Source organism: Triticum aestivum, chromosome 3A, assembly GCF_018294505.1.
Source record: "Triticum aestivum cultivar Chinese Spring chromosome 3A, IWGSC CS RefSeq v2.1, whole genome shotgun sequence".
In the NCBI taxonomy this organism is placed as follows: Eukaryota; Viridiplantae; Streptophyta; class Magnoliopsida; order Poales; family Poaceae; genus Triticum; species Triticum aestivum.
In genome coordinates, this window is record NC_057800.1 from 648,439,982 (window position 1) to 648,458,921 (window position 18,940).

Consider the following 18,940-nt stretch of genomic DNA (forward strand, 5'->3'; position numbering starts at 1 on the left):
CCTGCACGCCTATGGGCCTCCTGCGACTAGGCTTTTCTGTGCACGTAGCCACACCTTGCCAACGCCTTGGGCCACGCCCACGCGTACATGGAATTCGCCGCCGCCGCCGGCTTAGCGCACGCCCGATCCAATCTGCATAGCATTTCCAAAACCGAATGAAGTTATAGGTACGTTGTGGAAGCAAACGGGGCCGGCCCATCATGTCGATTCGGCCGCTTACCTGTGGGTAACACCAGTACTTTGACGGAGCATGCGTCAAATAGGATTTCGTAAATGCATGGACATGATTCGAACCACGACCTCCTAGCTATCAAAATGCTGCGCTAACCATCTAAGCCACCTTACCTTTGTGTTCTCCCTCCGTTTTATAATATAAGAGCGTGTTCTACACAAGTGTAGTACCAAAAACGCTCTTGTATTACGAGAAGAAGGGAGTACTTTTCTTCTTCATTCTTTTTTTTTCCTTTTTTCTTGGAACAGTTTCAATCATTTTTTTTCCTTTTTTCTTTTTTCTTCTAACGGTTTGTCCTTTTGTTTTCTCTAAATGAGTGAACTTTTTCTTCAAACTGATGAATTTTTTTTAAAATAGATTAACTTTGTTCAGAATCGATGAACTTGTTTTAGAAAAAAATTGAATTTTTTTCAGATTTGATGAACCTTTTTTTCATTTCGAAGACCTTGGTTTCAAATTTGATAAACCTATTTCAATTTTATAATCTTTTAAAAAATCCTATAAACCTATTTTAAAAATTGATTATTTTTTTAAAAAAATCAATGAACAGTTTTAAAATTTTCCTGATCTTATTTTCAAATTCAAAGAAATTATATAATTCATGAATATTTTTAATTGGTAAAAACCTTTTTAAAATTTTTGATTTCTTTCAATTCGTGGTTTTTGTGAATGTTTTTTCAAATTTTTGTTTTCTTTATTCAAATAATTATAGTGCCTATATAATACTAGTACTCCCTCCGTCTGAAAATAAGTCTTAACTTTCTGCTAACTTTAGTATAAAGTTATACTAAAATTGAGACACTTATTTTAGTATGGAGGAAATATATATTTAATGTTTGTACATAATGAATAGTCAAAACAACTATGTTTCCACTAGTAATGAGGTAAATACACTAGAAGTCACAGAACTTGCACGCAATGTTCAGTTTAGTGCATAAACTTGTAAAATACGTGTTTCTGGTCATCTAACTCGTCATCTCGTGCATATACGGTGCTTCCAACCGTATCCCTACGAGTGCCAACGTGGCAGGGCCACCATCAGTGGCCGAGGCTGTTTTTTTTAAGAAAGGACCCATACATTCTATTTATTTTTACACAAACAATCCTCAAATAAAATGAAAGAAGCTGCAGCGCATGATGGGATTCAAACCGATGAGCTAGTACGATCCGCCTAGCGTAGAGAGCGACTAGACCAACTAACAGTTGACGCTTCCTCAAAAAAGAAAATTTAACAGTTGACGCTAAAATGCACAGTTAAAGCTATTTAACACGTACTGCATAAAAAAATATAAATTAAAAGGACAAAAGGGTTTGCTGAAAAGGGAAAGCCCCAGTTTGATACTATGGCATCGTGTACAAGTGCCAACCATCAGGCCACACCGACACTTAGTAACACAAACAAATTTTATCTTGTATATTGTTTTTTCTATGTAAGATAGATTTGATTTTAGTTTATCAGTGATAAATAGAGATAAAAATGATAAAAGTGTTACGTATTGTATAGTATAAAATTTATGTATTCCAATGGCAGTGAGCTATGTTTAATTTTTTTACGCAAAGATAGATCTTTTTTTGCACATAGTACCTAACTTTAAATATATATTCCCGCAAAAAATAGTGCAGAATGAATGAATGCAAATTCTTTTGGACAAACCAACGAAAATTTTGGTTGAATTTGATTTTTTAAAATTATAAAATCTGGATAAAGGAAATAAAATGTAGAATGAATATACGTAAATTCTTTTGGACAAATCAACAAAAAAATTGTTTGAATTTGAATAATTCTAAATTTAAATATTTATATAAAAGGAAATATAGTGCACAATGAATGTACGTATGTTTTCGGACAAATAAACTCAATTTATGTTTGAATTCGAATAAATGTAAATTTAAAAATCTAGATAAAAGAACGTACAGTGCAGAATGGATGTACATAAATTATTCTGGACAAATCAAATCTAAATAAAAGAAAATATAGTGTAGAATGAATGTACATGCTCGAGCCCGAGGTCTGAACTTTTTCATAATAGTAGTCCAAGTAACTTTGGTTTTAGTAATGAAAAAATTCGGACAAATCAACGAAAATTTTGTCTGAATTCAAATAATTTTAAATTAATAATCTAGATAAGAGAAAACATAGTTCAGAATGTATACTTTTACTCTTTGATATATATCTTAGGAGTCTCGAATAGGGTGCTATCTAAAAAAGTGCATGCGGATTACCACCATCACAGCCACTGACAGTGGGCCCCTCCATGTGGCATGCATAGGGATACGACTGGATACCGTAGAAAGCACCGTATATGAACAAAAGGACAAGTTAGATGACCAGAAACACGTATTTTACAAGTTTATGCACTAAACTAAATGTTGCGTGCAAGTTCTTTGACTTCTAGTGTATTTACCTCACTAGTAATCAACAAACCAGGAGTGTGTGGGCATTCACACGTTGGCGTTCGGAGTTCCAATCCCACTTCTCGTGAGTTCGAGGCGCTAGATGGGCCGGCCCAGGCGCGGGGGGACCACAGCCTCGTTTACTTTTATATTTTTCATGTTTTTTGGTTTCCCTTTTTTCTACTTTTTTGTACTTTCAAATATTCTAGATAAATATAATGTAAAAACATTATATTTTTAAAATTAACCAAGTACTTACAAAATGTTAAATGTGTATAAAAAAATGGTTGTCATGTGTACAAAAAATATATACGGTGTGTGTGAAAAAGGTTGATCATGTACTTTCAAAAAGTTAAATCCAAGCATTTCAAAAAAATGTTTAACAAGTATTTGAAAATTGTTAAATTGTTATAGGCAAAATGTGACCATGTATTAAAAAATGTTAACATATATTTCAAAAATGTTAACCAAGCATTTGAAAAAATGTGAAATGTGTATAGAATTTTTTTGACCAAACTTTAAAATAATGTAGAACTGATATTTAAAAAATGTTACTCATGCATTTGAAAAAAAATGTTAAATGCCCCACAAAAAAATTTAAAAATTGTTAAATGTGTATAGAGGAAATGTTGATCATGTATTAAAAAGATGTAGACCTGGTATTTGAAAAATGTCACTTGAGCATTTCGAAAAAAATGTAAAATGTGTATAGAAAAAACGGTTGACCATGTATTAAAAATGTGAATCTAGTATTTGAAAAATGTGAAATGTGTATAGAAAAATGTTGACCATGTATTGAAAATGTTAATCTTCTATTTGAAAAATATTGAATGTTTATTAAAAAATGTATTACATATATACAAAAAAACTGTATAGAAAAATAGTGAAAACCCGAGAGAAAACAAAAAGAAAACAAATGAAAACCAGAAAGAGACAACAAAACCAAAGACAAATGAAAAAAAGGAAAGAAAAGAAAAAAAAAGCAAGAAATGAAGAAAACCAAAGAAAACAATGAAATAAAAGAAAGACCAGAGAAAAAAATCAGTAAAAACAGAGAAACAAACAAAGAAAAACCGGTGAAAAGGAAAAAAACAATATCAAGCACACAAACGTGGTCAGCATCCTTGTCACGACCATCAAGGACGATGTTCTCTAATTCCTAACTGACTGGATACTCAGGATAGTAGAACCGATCGGCTGACCGGAGCCCAAGGCATGCTTGTCGGTTGCCATCCCGAAGGAGAAGATCTACTGCATCTGGTGGTGGTTCGTGAGTTAACCATTGTGTGGCCCTGGTAGTGCTCTAGCTTCAAAATGATCGAGCAGTCCTCCTGATCCCATGAAGCGTTGCTCAGGTCTCTGAGCTTGGACATAGTGATCCACCTCGCTCTCCGGTTCCTAAGGTTGTTGTAGACTTGGGTTGAGGTGACCTCCTTCCCACAAAACTCGAACACCTGTTTTGCAGCAACGTTCAAATGCACCTCTGAAAGGACCACGATGTCGCCTAGAGGGGGGTGAATAAGCGTTTTAAAATCTTTTTGCGGATTTGACTATATCCTAATGCGGAAATAAACTAAGCGGATACTTTTCAAGCACAAATCCTAAATATACTAGGCTCACTAAGTGCACCAACAACTTAGGATAAACAAGATGAGAACAACGAGGATATGAGTAACCACAAGTAAGTCACTGATACGTCCATTTTGCATCATGCTTTTATATCGATATTTATTACATTATGGACTGTTATTACACATTATGTCACAATACTTATGCTTATTATCTCTTATTTTACAAGGTTTACATGAAAAGGGAGAATGCCAGCTGAAATTCTGGGCTGGAAAAGGAGCAAATATTAGAGACTTATTCTGCACAACTCCAAAAGTCCTGAAACTCCACGGAAGTCAGTTTCAAAACATGTAAAAAATATTGGGCGGAAGAAGCACTAGAGGGGGGCCACCCACCATCCACGAGGGTGGGGGCGCGCCCTACCCCCCTGGCGCGCCCCCTGCCTCGTGGGCCCCTTGGCAGGCCTCCGGTGCCCATCTTTGGCTATATGAGGTCTTCTGCGCTAGAAAAAATCATAATAAAGCTCACGGGATGAAACTCCACCGCCACGAGGCGGAACCTTGGCGGAACCAATCTAGGGCTCCGGCGGAGCTGTTCTGCCGGGAAAACATCCATCTGGGAGGGGGAAATCATCACCACCATCACCACCATCGATCCTCTCATCAGGAGGGGGTCAATCTCCATCAACATCTTCATCAACACCATCTCCTCTCAAACCCTAGTTCATCTCTTGTATCCAATCTTTGTCCCAAAACCTCAGATTGGTACCTGTGGATTGCTAGTAGTGTTGATTACTCCTTGTAGTTGATGCTAGTTGGTTTATTTGGTGGAAGATCAAATGTTCAGATCCTTTATGCATATTAATACCCCTCTGATTATGAACATGAATATGATTTGTGAGTAGTTACGTTTGTTCCTGAGGACATGGAAGAAGTCTTGCTATAAGTAGTCATGTGAATTTGGCATTCGTTCGATATCTTGATGAGATGTATGTTGTCTTTCCTCTAGTGGTGTCATGTGAACGTCGACTACATGACACTTCACCATTGTTTGGGCCTAGGGGAAGGCATTGGGAAGTAATAAGTAGATGATGGGTTGTCAGAGTGACAGAAGCTTAAACCCTAGTTTATGCGTTGCTTCATAAGGAGCTGATTTGGATCCATATGTTTCATGCTATGGTTAAGTTTACCTTAATACTTATTTTGTAGTTGCGGATTCTTGCAAGAGGGGTTAATCATAAGTGGGATGCTTGTCCAAGGAAGGGCAGTACCCAAGCACCGATCCACCCACATATCAAATTATCAAAGTACCGAACGCGAATCATATGAACGTGATGAAAACTAGTTTGACGATAATTCCCATGTGTTCTCAGAAGCATTTTTCTTTATATAAGAGTTTGTCCAGGCTTGTCCTTTGCTACAAAAAGGATTGGGCCATCTTGCTGCACCTTATTTACTTTCATTACTTGTTATCCGTTACAAATTACCTTATCACAAAACTATCTGTTACCGATAATTTCTATGCTTGCAGAGAATAATTTACTGAAAACTGCTTATCATTTCCTTCTGCTCCTCGTTGGGTTCGACACTCTTACTTATCGAAAGGACTACGATAGATCCCCTATACTTGTGGGTCATCAGTCACACAAACTTACTCAATGTATATCATGAGATATGGAAATGAATAATACACACAACCACAAATAAGCAATACAAGCTTACACAAATCGTATCACAATATATGGAATTGAATGATACAAGCAAACTCAAGTAAGCACTACAAGCTTACACAAGTTATGTCATGAGATATGGAAATGAATGTTACAAGCTAGCAATTCACACTAAGCATAAGGTAGAACAATAGTAGAAAGTATGAATTGCGAATATAAAGTGTAGGCCTAAATAATCTCTTCAAGGGAATGGCCAACGCAATATAATGAGGACAATAAGATATAGTGAATGCACGGTCAAGTGAACAAAGTAAACCACAAGTAAGGAGTTAGGGTTAGGGATAACCAAAGTCACGAAGATGAGGATGTATCCCGATGTTCACTTCCTTGGAGGGAAGCTAGTCACCGTTAGAGAGGTGGATGTTACCACGAAGGCACACCAACGCCACGAAGGCTCACCCTATTCTCCTTGAGATATCACGACAAAGGCGATTCTCAACCACTAGTGATAGACCTTTAGACGGCCTCCAAACCGTCACAAACTTTATGGGGGACAAGTCACAAGTTGATTGTTCACCGGAGCACTCCTACCGCCTAGGAGTCTCCAACCACCAAGAGTAATAAGAACAAAGGGGAAATGCTCAAGACTTGCTCAAATCACTAATTCCTTTGGTCGATAGAGGGAGAGGGAGTGGATCTATCACTTGATTGGAAAAACTCTCAAGAACTCTCTCGAATCTCTCCAAGATCTAAGATTTGGTGTAGGAGAAGTGAGAGGGGGCCACTTGTGTTCTTGGGGCGATTTGGGATGAAGTGGTCAACCCTCTACCGGATGGGTAGAGGGATATATATAGTGGTAGTGCAAATATGGCCGTTGGAGTGTAAGTGGTTGTGCCAGGACGGACATCCGGGCCTGGGGCTGAACATCCGACGTTGTGAAGTGTGCACACAGGTACGCGGAAAAACAGGTTACGGGGCCCGGACATCTGGCCAAACTCGGGGCCCCAGACATCTGGCCAAGTGCCGGACATCTGGCGTACACAAACAACATTTCGGTAAGGTTTCTGGACATCTACGGTCGGATTTCCGGGCCAAGTCCCGGATATCAGGCTAACCCAAAAACTGTAGAAACCCCAAAACTAAAACATGCATAACTTTCACATCCGGACTCCGATTTTGATGATCTTGGGCTCGTTTTGAATCTATGGAAAAAAACCAGGTCCTCACATGGAGAACCACCCAAGATCAACAAAAATGGAGGATGCAAATTATGCAAAGGTTTTATCATGTATTTGGGTAACCTATTTTGCTTTGATTTTTCTTTGGTGGATGTATAGGCATTTTGTATTTGTATTGGATAGGAGTGAAATATGCTTATGTTGGAATATGATGTGAGGAAGTAGAAATAGAAGATGTTGACTTGAGCAAATCTATCACTAACCCCTTTGATCCCCTCTTAATAGTGCGGGATCCCTATAACTCAAGAATCATAAAAAAACTATACTAGATAGCTTATGGAAACTCATTCTTGAGCATATGTCCTTTTCGATGGTCATCGATCCTCACAACTAAAGCCAAAGGAACTAATATCTTTGACTAAAGCATTCCAATTGAGCTTAATGTTGACGTTTATGCTTGACTCAAGTCAGAATGATAATCTTGATCATGACACTTGGTGAAGGCTTCAAATAGCTCCCCCATAAGCCATGCGGGGAGCATTGCATTGTATTCATCTTCATACATTTGTCATGTGATCATCCACAAGCTTCAAGCATGCAATCCTTCAGGATAGCTATCTTGAACTTGCCCTTGTCAACCATGATCATCAACACTTGATGTCATCCTCTCATGGACACTTGATCTCTCTCTCTCTCTCTCTCTCTGCGAGCCCATGAGAATCACCTAACCCTAAAAAACATACCACAAGATCCTATGTGGTGCATCGTTTGCACTCGTGTGTTGACGATTTAGAGTTCGATCTCTGAGCTTCATCTTGGTCAACCGATATCTCTACTCCATGTTTAATCTTGACGTCATGAAGGGTATATTGAATTCTTCACTTGAATAGCTTGCTCAATCATGACTCAACACATGAGTCCATTATGATCATATCATTGAGCCACTCCTAGAATTCATCATACAAATCATCCTTTTAAGATCTTGATCCATTATGGCTCAAACCATAGCTCTAAGCATGGCAACCCTTAAGATACTCCAATGAACTCCATTTTGATCATCTGGATGTAATTGTTGCTTCAAAGGAGTTGTCTTTCATTATTCTTCAATCATTTTTCAACGGGACTAACCTTCAAATGTATATCTCAATGCAAACATTAGTCCTATAGGATTGTTATTTAATTACCAAAACCACACATGGAGACTACATGTACTTTCAACCTCCTTGAAGCCCTTGTCAGTCCTCACCCCACTGGTTGATATTACACATCTTTTTAAGCACGAATGTCGATAAAAACGGTTGCTATTTCATTGAGTTCCCCTTGCCCTCTTTCTTTTCCTTGGTGGCTGCCTTTTGAGTTATAGCATTGGTTGAGCTTGCACAAATGATGTAGCCATGAATGGTGGAACCATAGGTGACTCTTCGAAAACATCCAAATCAAGAGGCATCTGGTTGTCGATGGGAGGCTGGGAGTCCTCGGCATAGGAGGCCACGAACTGGCTTTGGGGCATAGCAAGGGCCTGACTAAACTTTTGCATGCTCATTTCCTACAAGCGTAAGCATCAGTAAGAGTGGAGCACACTACACATCAGCATTAGGAACTAGCACTAAACATGGACATTATGAACGAAGACTACATATTTAAACCTACGGCTATTTTGAACATGCGGATGTATGTGGACTTCTTAAAAAGAATTGGTGGCTGATGTATTCGGTTAGTCTTGGATTTTTTTTTAGAAAAGGAGGATGACCCCCGGCCTCTGCATCTGGGAGATGCATACGGCCACTTTATAGATTATTCACGAGGACCGTACAAAGTATTACAACAATGTGTCTGAATCCACCATCTTGGCAACATATGCCGCTAATCCTATCCAATATGATGAAGGGGTGCTAGCTGGGCCACTACCCAGACCACTCACCTAAGCCTAACATCAAAAGCCGGAAGCCGAAACTCATTCGGACTCCCCAGCCGAGCCACCTACCAGGACAATCTGGTCAGACGCACTCGTGTGTTGTCGCCGCCATCTTCCACAGGTCTTCAGATCATATTGAGGCTTCTACCCTGTCTGGCCACTCTGCCATCGACGTCACCATGACGCCAGATATCAACCTCCTCCTGCGCGAGCCCATCTCCGCGCATCGGACGTCGAGTCTCCACAGCGCCATGCCATCGATCTCCGCTGCCATCAATGTGTGAGATGAAGCACCGCTCCACCATCCCTCCAGCCAGCACTTGCTCCAAAACGATGCCCCCAGAAGGGAAAGCGATAAAACGCCATCATCATCCGATCCGGAAGACCCAGATCTGAGGTTTCCCCCTGAGCACCCCGAGCCTGATGGCGCAGACTGCCGACGATGCCTCGACCATCGGCAGTAGCTCCACCAGACGAGCGTCGCCTACGTCGCCGCAACCTCCAGGATGAAGCTGACCAGAATGCATGTGTCGACGCCGAACCACCACCACTTCCACCGCCGCTTGAGCAGCCCCCGAGCAACGCCTTCAGGAAGGAGCACGCCACCTTGGTGTCGTCGTTGCTTGGAACAGGGGGGTCTGAGATTTTCACCTGAGCTCCTGGGAGGGGTAGAAGAAAGGAGTTCCTCTCCGAAGCCTCCAACGAGGAAAGCAACACCCAAAGGCACTGCCATCGGAGTGGCCGCCACGCCGGCCAAGAGATTCCCCCGGAACCCTTCCAGCCACCGGATCTGCAAGGCCAGCACCCATGAACGGTGGCCGAAGCCACCAAGGGCCGGATCGGATACAGATCGGAGTAGATTGGGGTCGAGGACGAACATCACCATGGCCACCAACATCCAGCGAAGAACCGTCGCCGCAGCCGAAGCCCACCACCGCCCCGCCATCCACATGGCCAGGGAAGTGGCCCACCTGCCCACGCCGGCGCCGCCCGCTGAAGCTACGCCGCGTACCACCAGCCAGGGCCGCCGCCATGGATCTGAGGCTCCCCACGAGGGGCGCGCCCGACCAGCGCGAGCGCCAGTCCCGCTGCCGCCGCCGACGAACGCCAACGACGAGCGCCAGATCCCGCCGACGGGCGCCGCCATCACGCAGCCCGCCTCGTGCAGCCCTCCACGCCAGCCACCGTGGCAGCCCAGCGTCGCCGCGTCCCGCACAACGCCGCGTTCCGGCCAGGGTAAATCGCCCCACGGCGATCCCGCCTCGCGAGAAGGAGAGAAAGCCCCGCCGCCGCCCATGCCGGGCGGGCTTCGCCCGCCGACACGCCCTGGCGGCGGCGAGGGGAGGGATGGGGAGAGGGTCGCGGCTCGGCGGCGGCTAGGGTTTCCTCCCCTGCCGCCCGTGGGAGCGCCAGAGGAGGGCCCAAGAAAGGTGGTTAGTCTTGGATGGCCGGCTCCTACATCCGTGCCCGCAAACCTGTCCCTGTCTGTCAACGGATGCGGTGTTCCGTTTGCAGTCTAACATAGCTTGCAAAATGGTCTTTTATTATGGGACACGCGGAGTAGTTTCTTTCTTTATTCAACAAATGATTTATGGATTCCACTTGATAAGCATAAATACCGTGAGATCTCAATTGACATTGCCGGAATTCAAGTGATTACAAAGCCAAAAAGTAGTCCTCTGTTAATCAATCCTAATTTCTAATCTAATCTAGAAAAAAAGGTTCACAGTTTGTACTACAGGCTAGATCTGAAACAGCTAGCTCTGACCGACACGGAAAAGAAAGAAAAAATGCAGCCTCTCTACAAACAAGACGAGCCGCCGCCGACGACGTTGTTGTGGGCGTCCAGCGGGACGAAGGCGAGCGCGGCGAGGACGGCGAGCAGGCAAACGGGCACGAGCAGCAGCGAGAGCGGCGGCGGGGGCAGCGGCGGCAGCACGAGCGGCAGGAAGGCGAGCGACGCGGCCACCCAGAGGAACACCATGAGCAGCTGGATGGTGAAGCAGCCCGGCGGCGGCGGCGTTCTCTGGCAGCTCTTCGGCCCCCCGCGGCGCTGCGGCTTCTGCTCCACCTGCGCCGGCGGCATCTGCATTCGCCGACGGTGATCAGAGGTGCCCCTCGCCGCTCTCCTCTCCATCCTTGTAGGCGCAGGGATCGTACGTGAAGTTCAGACCCCGCGAAGGCAACTGACGGACCACGAGAGACTCTCCGGCCGGCCAGTCGGACGAGCTCGTCGGGGGAGGTATGAGGCTTCAGCGGAGGAGGGGGGAGGCTGCGATGGATTGTGCTTCTGGAAGAGGAAGGAGGCTGCACGCAATAGAAGGGGGGATCGAGCTGGTGGTGGTTCAACGGCTTTATTAGTAGTAGGAGTAGGAGCAGGATCAAAGTGGGGCGGCTGCTTGCTTCGGGGCAGGTTCGTTGAACAACGTGATGGCTTTGCTGCATGTTTTGACTGGACTCGGGCTCCAGCCACGCCCAACCTCGTATAGTCGCATCTCCGTTCCCATGCAAGCACACGCCGGGTCGTGGCTCCGTACGGCGAGATCGGGTCGGAGATCGCGTGCGCCCGGGGCCGGCGACGTGGAGATCTCGGCGTCTCGGGCAGTGGGGGGCAGCAGGTGCGGCGTATGTGGAGGAGCCAGTGGACGGACGCATGTGGGGAGCATGAATTCCAGGTCGTATTAGCCCAATTAGGACGTGTTTGTTGGTTGAGGGAAGGGGGCGACGCACCTGACCAAGTGCGTGCAGTCGGCGGTCGCCTTTCCCGTCCCCGATCTGTCGCCGCCGGCCGTCCGACAGCTTGCCCGCGCGCAGGTTCAGTGTCCCGGGGCATACGTACGGCGCGGCATCGGGTGTGCCTTCCCTGTCGCCGCCGCTTTCTAATTCGGGACACCATCGTGCGCCGACGCGTCGTCGTCATCACGGTTGTTGGAATGGTGGCGTGCTAATTTAGTTTGTTGATTAATTGGAGGAGACAGCATGTGCTCGTACTGTACTAGTTCTTGGCTGGGAAGAACACGTGCTGATTGCAGCAGGCGACTCGGCTGAAGATTGGAGCGACGACGTCAGCTTCTACGCACGGGCTTAAGCGTGTGTGCATGGATGCTGAGCTGTTATCGTCTGCGTGTTCAGGTTTCAAGCGTTTGAAAAGCGTGCGTGCGTACGAACGGGCGTCGCAAGGACTTTGCACAGTGAAGATTATCACAAGTGACCAGCAAATCAACAAATCATACACATAACTTTTCTTTTTGAGAGTATGCAAATTGCGTAAACTGAAAGAAGAAGAATCTTACTCAAAAGAAGAAGAAGAAGAAGAAGAATCGCCATGTACGAAAATAGTTCGTCTTCGAAAATATATCACGTACATGCTGATATGTGCTAGTGACATCAGAAGCCTGACCATATCTTGTTCTGTATCCAAGACGACTCGTCTAGAGTCCTTTTCTTTTTTGCAAATTACTCGTCGAAAGTCTTTGGTGCTGCACTTTATGCTCTTCTTTTTAGTCACATTCTTTGACAGTGACTTGACGGCGCCAAAAGGTATATGCCCAAGAAAAAGGAAGACGTTCGCCTGGAAACGTAACCGTGGTGCCATCCGATGAGCATGATCGCCATTTTTCTACGCAATTTCTTAGACGGCAGGTGACTGCCTTTCTCTTTTCTGTATAAAGCGCGATCAGCCTCGACGCTAGCTCGCAAAATAAGGGCAACTTCAACGCTGTCCAGATCACACGGTCCGGGCGCTTTTATCCATCCAACACATTAGATATGATGGTTTCGTATCTAGGTTTCAACTCTCAAGTACTCCCTTTGTAAACTAATATAAGAGTGTTTGAAACACTACTTTAGTATTCTAAACGCTTTTATTTATATTAGTTTACCGAGGGAGTACTAGTTTAACTAATGCATGTAATAGTTGCAACTTGTTTATGATGTTGGATTATGAGGTTCATCCTCGATTCCTGTTTTCAAAACTATTGTTCCAATGTGTTATGTTGGGCTATATAATGTTAAAGTTTAGTTATAAAATTTAAAATTAATGTTGTTACCAAACTTGGCATATATATAAACTCACTACTTCAACCAAAGTGGTCACTACAACAATTATCTATTCTTCATCCCCTTAACCAAACACACAAATGGCTATCCATAGCCACCTCTTATCCTTCCAACCAAACACTAAAATGTGGTTATCCAACTCTCCTAATCCCTCACGACCAAACGGCAAAAAGTGGACATCCCCAACCACATGGTTAAGGATATCCTCAGCCAAGCCATCCTTGATCTTGAACAAAACGCCCATGATGACGAGAAGTTGAAGAAAATGGTGGGTGCGAGGATGGTGGGTTGGGTTCGTGGTGTGAAGGTATGGATGGGAGGTGGGACGACGACCCTGGAGAAGAGACATGTCCCCCAAAAGATAGATGGATGATCGAGGCAATAACATGACTGACAACAATGGTGAATGGACAAGAAACAAGACAATGCCAGTGGTGGTAGCAGGTAACCCATTGGTCAGCATAAGAGAGGATGGGTCGTGAAATAAAAAACACATAAACTTTTCTAGATGTAACATACTGAGGTTGGTCGTTGCTTGATCCAATCAATTGTGATTTTGGAAAGAAGCATAACCCATAAGAGATAAACCCTAGCCACAAGAGTGGTAGAATCTCAATTTAATCATACGTGTTTCTATCGGTTATAGTCTTTTTTTTCTTAGTCATAATAAAAAGGCTTACTCTAACTATATGTCTTGGTGCGGTCTCATGGCCAAGACAAAACACATCATGAAGTTTGTGGTGCTTTTGTCCCACAAAATGACATACCTATAACCTGTTGGGTCATTGTTCGGCGCTTCGGTCTGTCAATAGTTATTTGCCCGATCCTCTTCCCCGACAATACAACAACGTGTAACAGTTCGACAATCTAGCTTGCAAGGGGTTCGTTGTGACGCCCCCGATTCAATCGTACACTAATCATACACGCAAACGTGTACGATCAAGATCAGGGACTCACGGGAAGATATCACAACACAACTCTACAAATAAAATAAGTCATACAAGCATCATATTACAAGCCAGGGGCCTCGAAGGCTCGAATACAAGAGCTCGATCATAGACGAGTCAGCGGAAGCAACAATATCTGAGTACAGACATAAGTTAAACAAGTTTGCCTTAAGAAGGCTAGCACAAACTGGGATACAGATCGAAAGAGGCGCAGGCCTCCTGCCTGGGATCCTCCTAAACTACTCCTAGTCGTCGTCAGCGGGCAGCACGTAGTAGTAGGCACCTCCGGTGTAGTAGGAGTCGTCGTCGAAGGTGGCGTCTGGCTCCTGGGCTCCAACATCTGGTTGCGACAACCAGGTAGAAGGGATAGGGGGAAAAGAGGGAGAAAGCAACCGTGAGTACTCATCCAAAGTACTCGCAAGCAAGGAGCTATACTACATATGTATGCATTGGTATCAACTGGAATAAGGCTTTTATATGTGGACTGAATTGCAGAAAGCCGGGATAAGGGGGGATAGCTAGTCCTTTCGAAGACTACGCTTCTGGCAGCCTCCGTCTTGCAGCATGTAGAAGAGATTAGACTGAAGTCCTCCAAGTAGCAACGCATAGCATAATCCTACCCGACAATCCTCTCCTCATTGCCCTGTTAGAGAGCGATTACCGGGTTATATCTGGCACTTGGAAGGGTGTGTTTTATTAAGTATCCGGTTCTAGTTGTCATAAGGTCAAGGTACAACTCCAAGTCGTCCTATTACCGAAGATCACGGCTATTCGAATAGATTAACTTCCCTGCAGGGGTGCACCACATAACCCAACACGCTCGATCCCATTTGGCCGGACACACTTTTCTGGGTCATGCCCGGCCTCGGAAGATCAACACGTTGCAGCCCTACCTAGGCACAACAGAGAGGTCAGCACGCCGGTCTAAATCCTATGGCGCAGGGGTCTGGGCCCATCGCCCTTTGCAAACCTGCACGTTGTGAACGCGGCCGGAAGCAGAACTAGCCCCCTTAATACAAGAGCAGGCTTACGGTCCAATCTGGCGCGCGCCACTCAGTCGCTGACGTCACGAAGGCTTCGGCTGATACCACGACGTCGAGTGCCCATAACTGTCCCCGCGTAGATGGTTAGTGCGTATAGGCCAGTAGCCAGACTCAGATCAAATACCAAGAACTCGTTAAGCGTGTTATTTTGAAATAACCGCGAACGCCGACCAGGGCTAGGCCCACCTCTCTCCTAGGTGGTCTCAACCTGCCCTGTCGCTTCGCCACAAAGATCCACACAGAGGGCCATTGGGACAAAGGTCCTTTCAGCCCCCAATCCGTGAATCACTCGCGGGTGCTCCACAAGCCGACCCGTCTTAAGTCACCAGATGTATCCTGTATAAAGTATATAGCATATACCCGTGATCACCTCCCGAGTGATCACGGCCCGATAATATAGCATGGCAGACGGACAAGAATGTATGGCCACTGATGATAAACTAGCATCCTATACTAAGCATTAGGATTGCAGGTAAAGGTATCAACAGTAGTGGCAAGGACAGGCTATGCATCAGAATAGGATTAACGGAAAGCAGTAACATGTTACACTACTCTAATGCAAGCAGTAGGGAGAAGAGTTGGCGATATTTGGTGATCAAAGGGGGGGGCTTGCCTGGTTGCTCTGGCAAGAGAGAGGGGTCCTCAACTCCGTAGTCGACCGGGGCACCAGCAGCGTTGTCAGTCTCGTAGTCTACCGGAGAGAAGAGGAGGGAAGAAATAGTAAATACGGAGCAAACAAGGTATCACAAAATATAACAAGGCAATACGCGGTGCCAGGGGTGATCTAACGCGGTAGTAAGTGACACTGGTGAAGGGGGGAAACATCCGGGAAGTATCCCCGGTGTTTCGCGTTTTCGGGCAGATGAAACGGAGGGGGAAAGTTGCGAGTTCGATAGGTTAGGGATGTGTGGCGGACGAATGGGATGCATATCCGGAATCGTCTCGTCGTTCTGAGAAACTTTCATGTACAAAGTTTTTCCATCCGAGTTACAGTTTATTTTATATGATTTTTCGAAGATTTAAACAAATTCTGGAATTTCTGGATTTAATGTAATTCGAAATAATCAAAAGACAAACTGCTATGGGTACACATGAGTGTACCCAGCAATGTGTATATACATATGACATGTGGGGCCAGGGGCTGGGTTGACCCAGTCAACATTTTGACTAGTCCAAAGTGAATAGAGTATGTGGGCCCCTTTGTCATTGATAGAGTTTAACTAAACACGATTAGTTAGTTTGATAAGTGATTAGGTTAATTTAACAGACTTAATTAAGTTAATTAACATGATTAATATAGTAAATTAATTAATTAATTAGTTTTTTATATTTTATTTTTTTAACGTCCTGGGGCGTGGGGCCCCATGTCATAGACTCAGGGGGCATAGCGGGCGTTGGGCACGGGCGCCGCGGAGCAGGCAACCGGGGCTGCGGCGGGGCACCGGCCAGGGCAATGGCGCGGTGGCCGGTAGGGTGGCCGCGGGGCGGATGCGGGTCGCCGCCGGCAAGGTCAGGCGGACCGGAGCAAGCAGCAGGACGTGGGCACTGGCGCAGGAGGCGAGCGGCGGGCGAGTCAAGTCGGCGGGCGTCGGCGGCAGGCATCGGCGGCCCGGGGCTAGAGCGGCAAGGCGAGGACGACGAGGGTGGCTGCAGGGACCGAGGAGCGAGGCCATGCGCTGGGCGCGGTCGACGAACGGCGGCAGCAGCGCAGGCGGGCGACATGCAGCGGTTGGGAGGTGCAGGCGCGACCGGGATGGCCCCGGGTCGCGGTGAGCGCGGCGGGCGCAGGGAGAGGGAGGGAGCGAGGCTCACGGTGGGGTGCAGGGTTCGTGGCAGCGGGGGTCGGGGTGGTGGTCGGAGACGTCGGTGTCGACGTAGACGAAGCAGACCGGCGAGGGAGCACTCCGGGGCGAGGAGCTCCGGCGGCGGCGACGTCCGGTCGCGAGGCGGGGTGGTCGGCATCAGGTAACGGGGCGCCGGCGAAGCGAAGTAGAGGTGCGGGACGGAGGCGGCCATCCTTGGGCGCGGGCTCGCCGACGAGGTGGGTCTTCGACGCGGCAAGGGGACGGGCACGTGGTGCTTGGCGATGCTAGAGAGCGAGAGCGGTTGGGGGTTTCGGTCAGGAGGACTGGGGGGGGTCGTGCGGGCGACGGGGTGATCCTGATCCAGATCTGGATCAATGGGGGAAGTGGGGGTGGTTGCCCTAGGGTTTGATCGGGGTGGGGGGTTAAGTGGAGTGGGGGGGTCGGCCGGCTGGGCCTGTAGCCTGCTGGGCCGAAGCCCGGGGGGGGGGGGGCAGGGGGGTTTCTCTTTCCCTTTTTTTGTTAGTTTTGTTTTTCCTTTCCTTTTTATTTATTTTTCTTTCCTATTTTATTCTTTTAATTGTTGTTTTAGAAAATATAAATACAACTCCTAAATTAATGTTATAATTTATTCTACTGCCCCAATAAGTATGACACCTAATTAAAATAGTTTGCATTATTATTATTTTTAAAAGGGCATTTAATTAATTCTCATAGCTGCGTTTTAATTACTTTAGAGCCTTTAAACGTTTTATAAAATTGTGGTTTCTCCACAATAATTACCTATGCATTATTTGGCAACACCCCAACATTTTAGTTTTAATATTTGAAAATCTTTACCATTTGACTTTATTTTAAGTTTGAATTTCGAATCGATTTTGAACTAACACGAGATTAACAACAGTAATCGTGGTGACGTGGCATCATTAACGTGGGATTACTATAGCCTAATTATCCGGGCGTCACAATTCTCCTCCACTACAAGAAATCTCGTCCCGAGATTTAAGAGGGAGGGTAAGGGGGAAAGATCTGGTTACGGATTTCTAACGGGTCTTCTCAATCTTGGTTGCTCTTCTCGAAGAGGTCGATTCATTACGTTGAAGTCTTTATTTCTCTGCTCCAGCTTATCATGATCAAGTCGTCATCCTTTCTTCAGGATCTCCATCGTCCTACGAACGCGACCAAGGGGAAAAACTCCGGAAGGACGCATCTCCACAAAGCTGGGCATCTGACGGTGAACTCAATGGGAAATACATAAGGTACCCCACGAGTTGTATTTCAGTGAATTCACCGAGTGCAATATACGATGGTACCAAAGTTTCAAACGGGTAGGCAATCGTTCGATGCTTGAAACAGAGTGTGAAAAGGGGTTCAGAGCAACGAGAATAAGTATTGTGTTTGATACCAGAATAGATCACTAGGAAGGTGGCTCGCGAATTACCTACGAAACCAAGAGCAAGGGATAAAAGTGTCAACAAGGTGTACAGGAGAGTCAGGTTTCGATCATGTGGAACTGTGGGTTATGGGCCCACCATGTGGGTTAAAAGTATGAAGGGCGGAGACATCTTGCGTGATCATGTAAGCAAGGCATGTCAGGGATCAGCCTGTCAGTTATGTCGGCATCAACGTCGGTTCCAAGGGCGAGGGATGAAGAGAACCATTTTCCTGCTCGTTGAACGAGGCGGGCCAAGAGGCAAGGTTCTCATCCATCAGCGGTTACCGAAATGTCATCAACAGTAGAAATAGGGTCTCACTGGCAGAGTTGTACAATGAGGTGTTTACATAAGCAGTGAATTATTGCTGCTTAGATTATATAGATCACAAGAAAGGTCAAACAAACCAATGGAAAGGAAAATGTGATCATCAGGTTAAACAGAACAATGGAAAGGAAAAATGTGATCTTCATATTAAACCGAACAATGGAAAGGAAAACATGTTTAAACACATATTTCAGGGGTATACCCTTCCCAAGAACAAGCAGGGTATGATATCCAAGGCCGGATAGAAGGTAGAAAACCACTTAGGTAAGGGGAGAGGAATTTCATGACTTTACACATACAACGGTGTTCGGATAATTGAGCAGGAAACATTTAGCATTAGCTTCAATGTTCTTGTTGAAAATTGGAATACCA

The 18,940-nt window shown here is 45.5% G+C and overlaps 1 protein-coding gene across 1 annotated transcript; it reads right to left on the reverse strand.

The window, feature by feature from the left end:
* Nucleotides 1-10,563: 10,563 nt before the first annotated feature.
* Nucleotides 10,564-11,541, reverse strand: LOC123058928 (protein AUXIN-REGULATED GENE INVOLVED IN ORGAN SIZE). Its single transcript, XM_044481593.1, has one exon. The coding sequence runs from the start codon at nt 11,092-11,094 to the stop codon at nt 10,759-10,761; it is 336 nt and encodes a 111-aa protein (XP_044337528.1). The 5' UTR covers nt 11,095-11,541; the 3' UTR covers nt 10,564-10,758.
* Nucleotides 11,542-18,940: the final 7,399 nt, after the last annotated feature.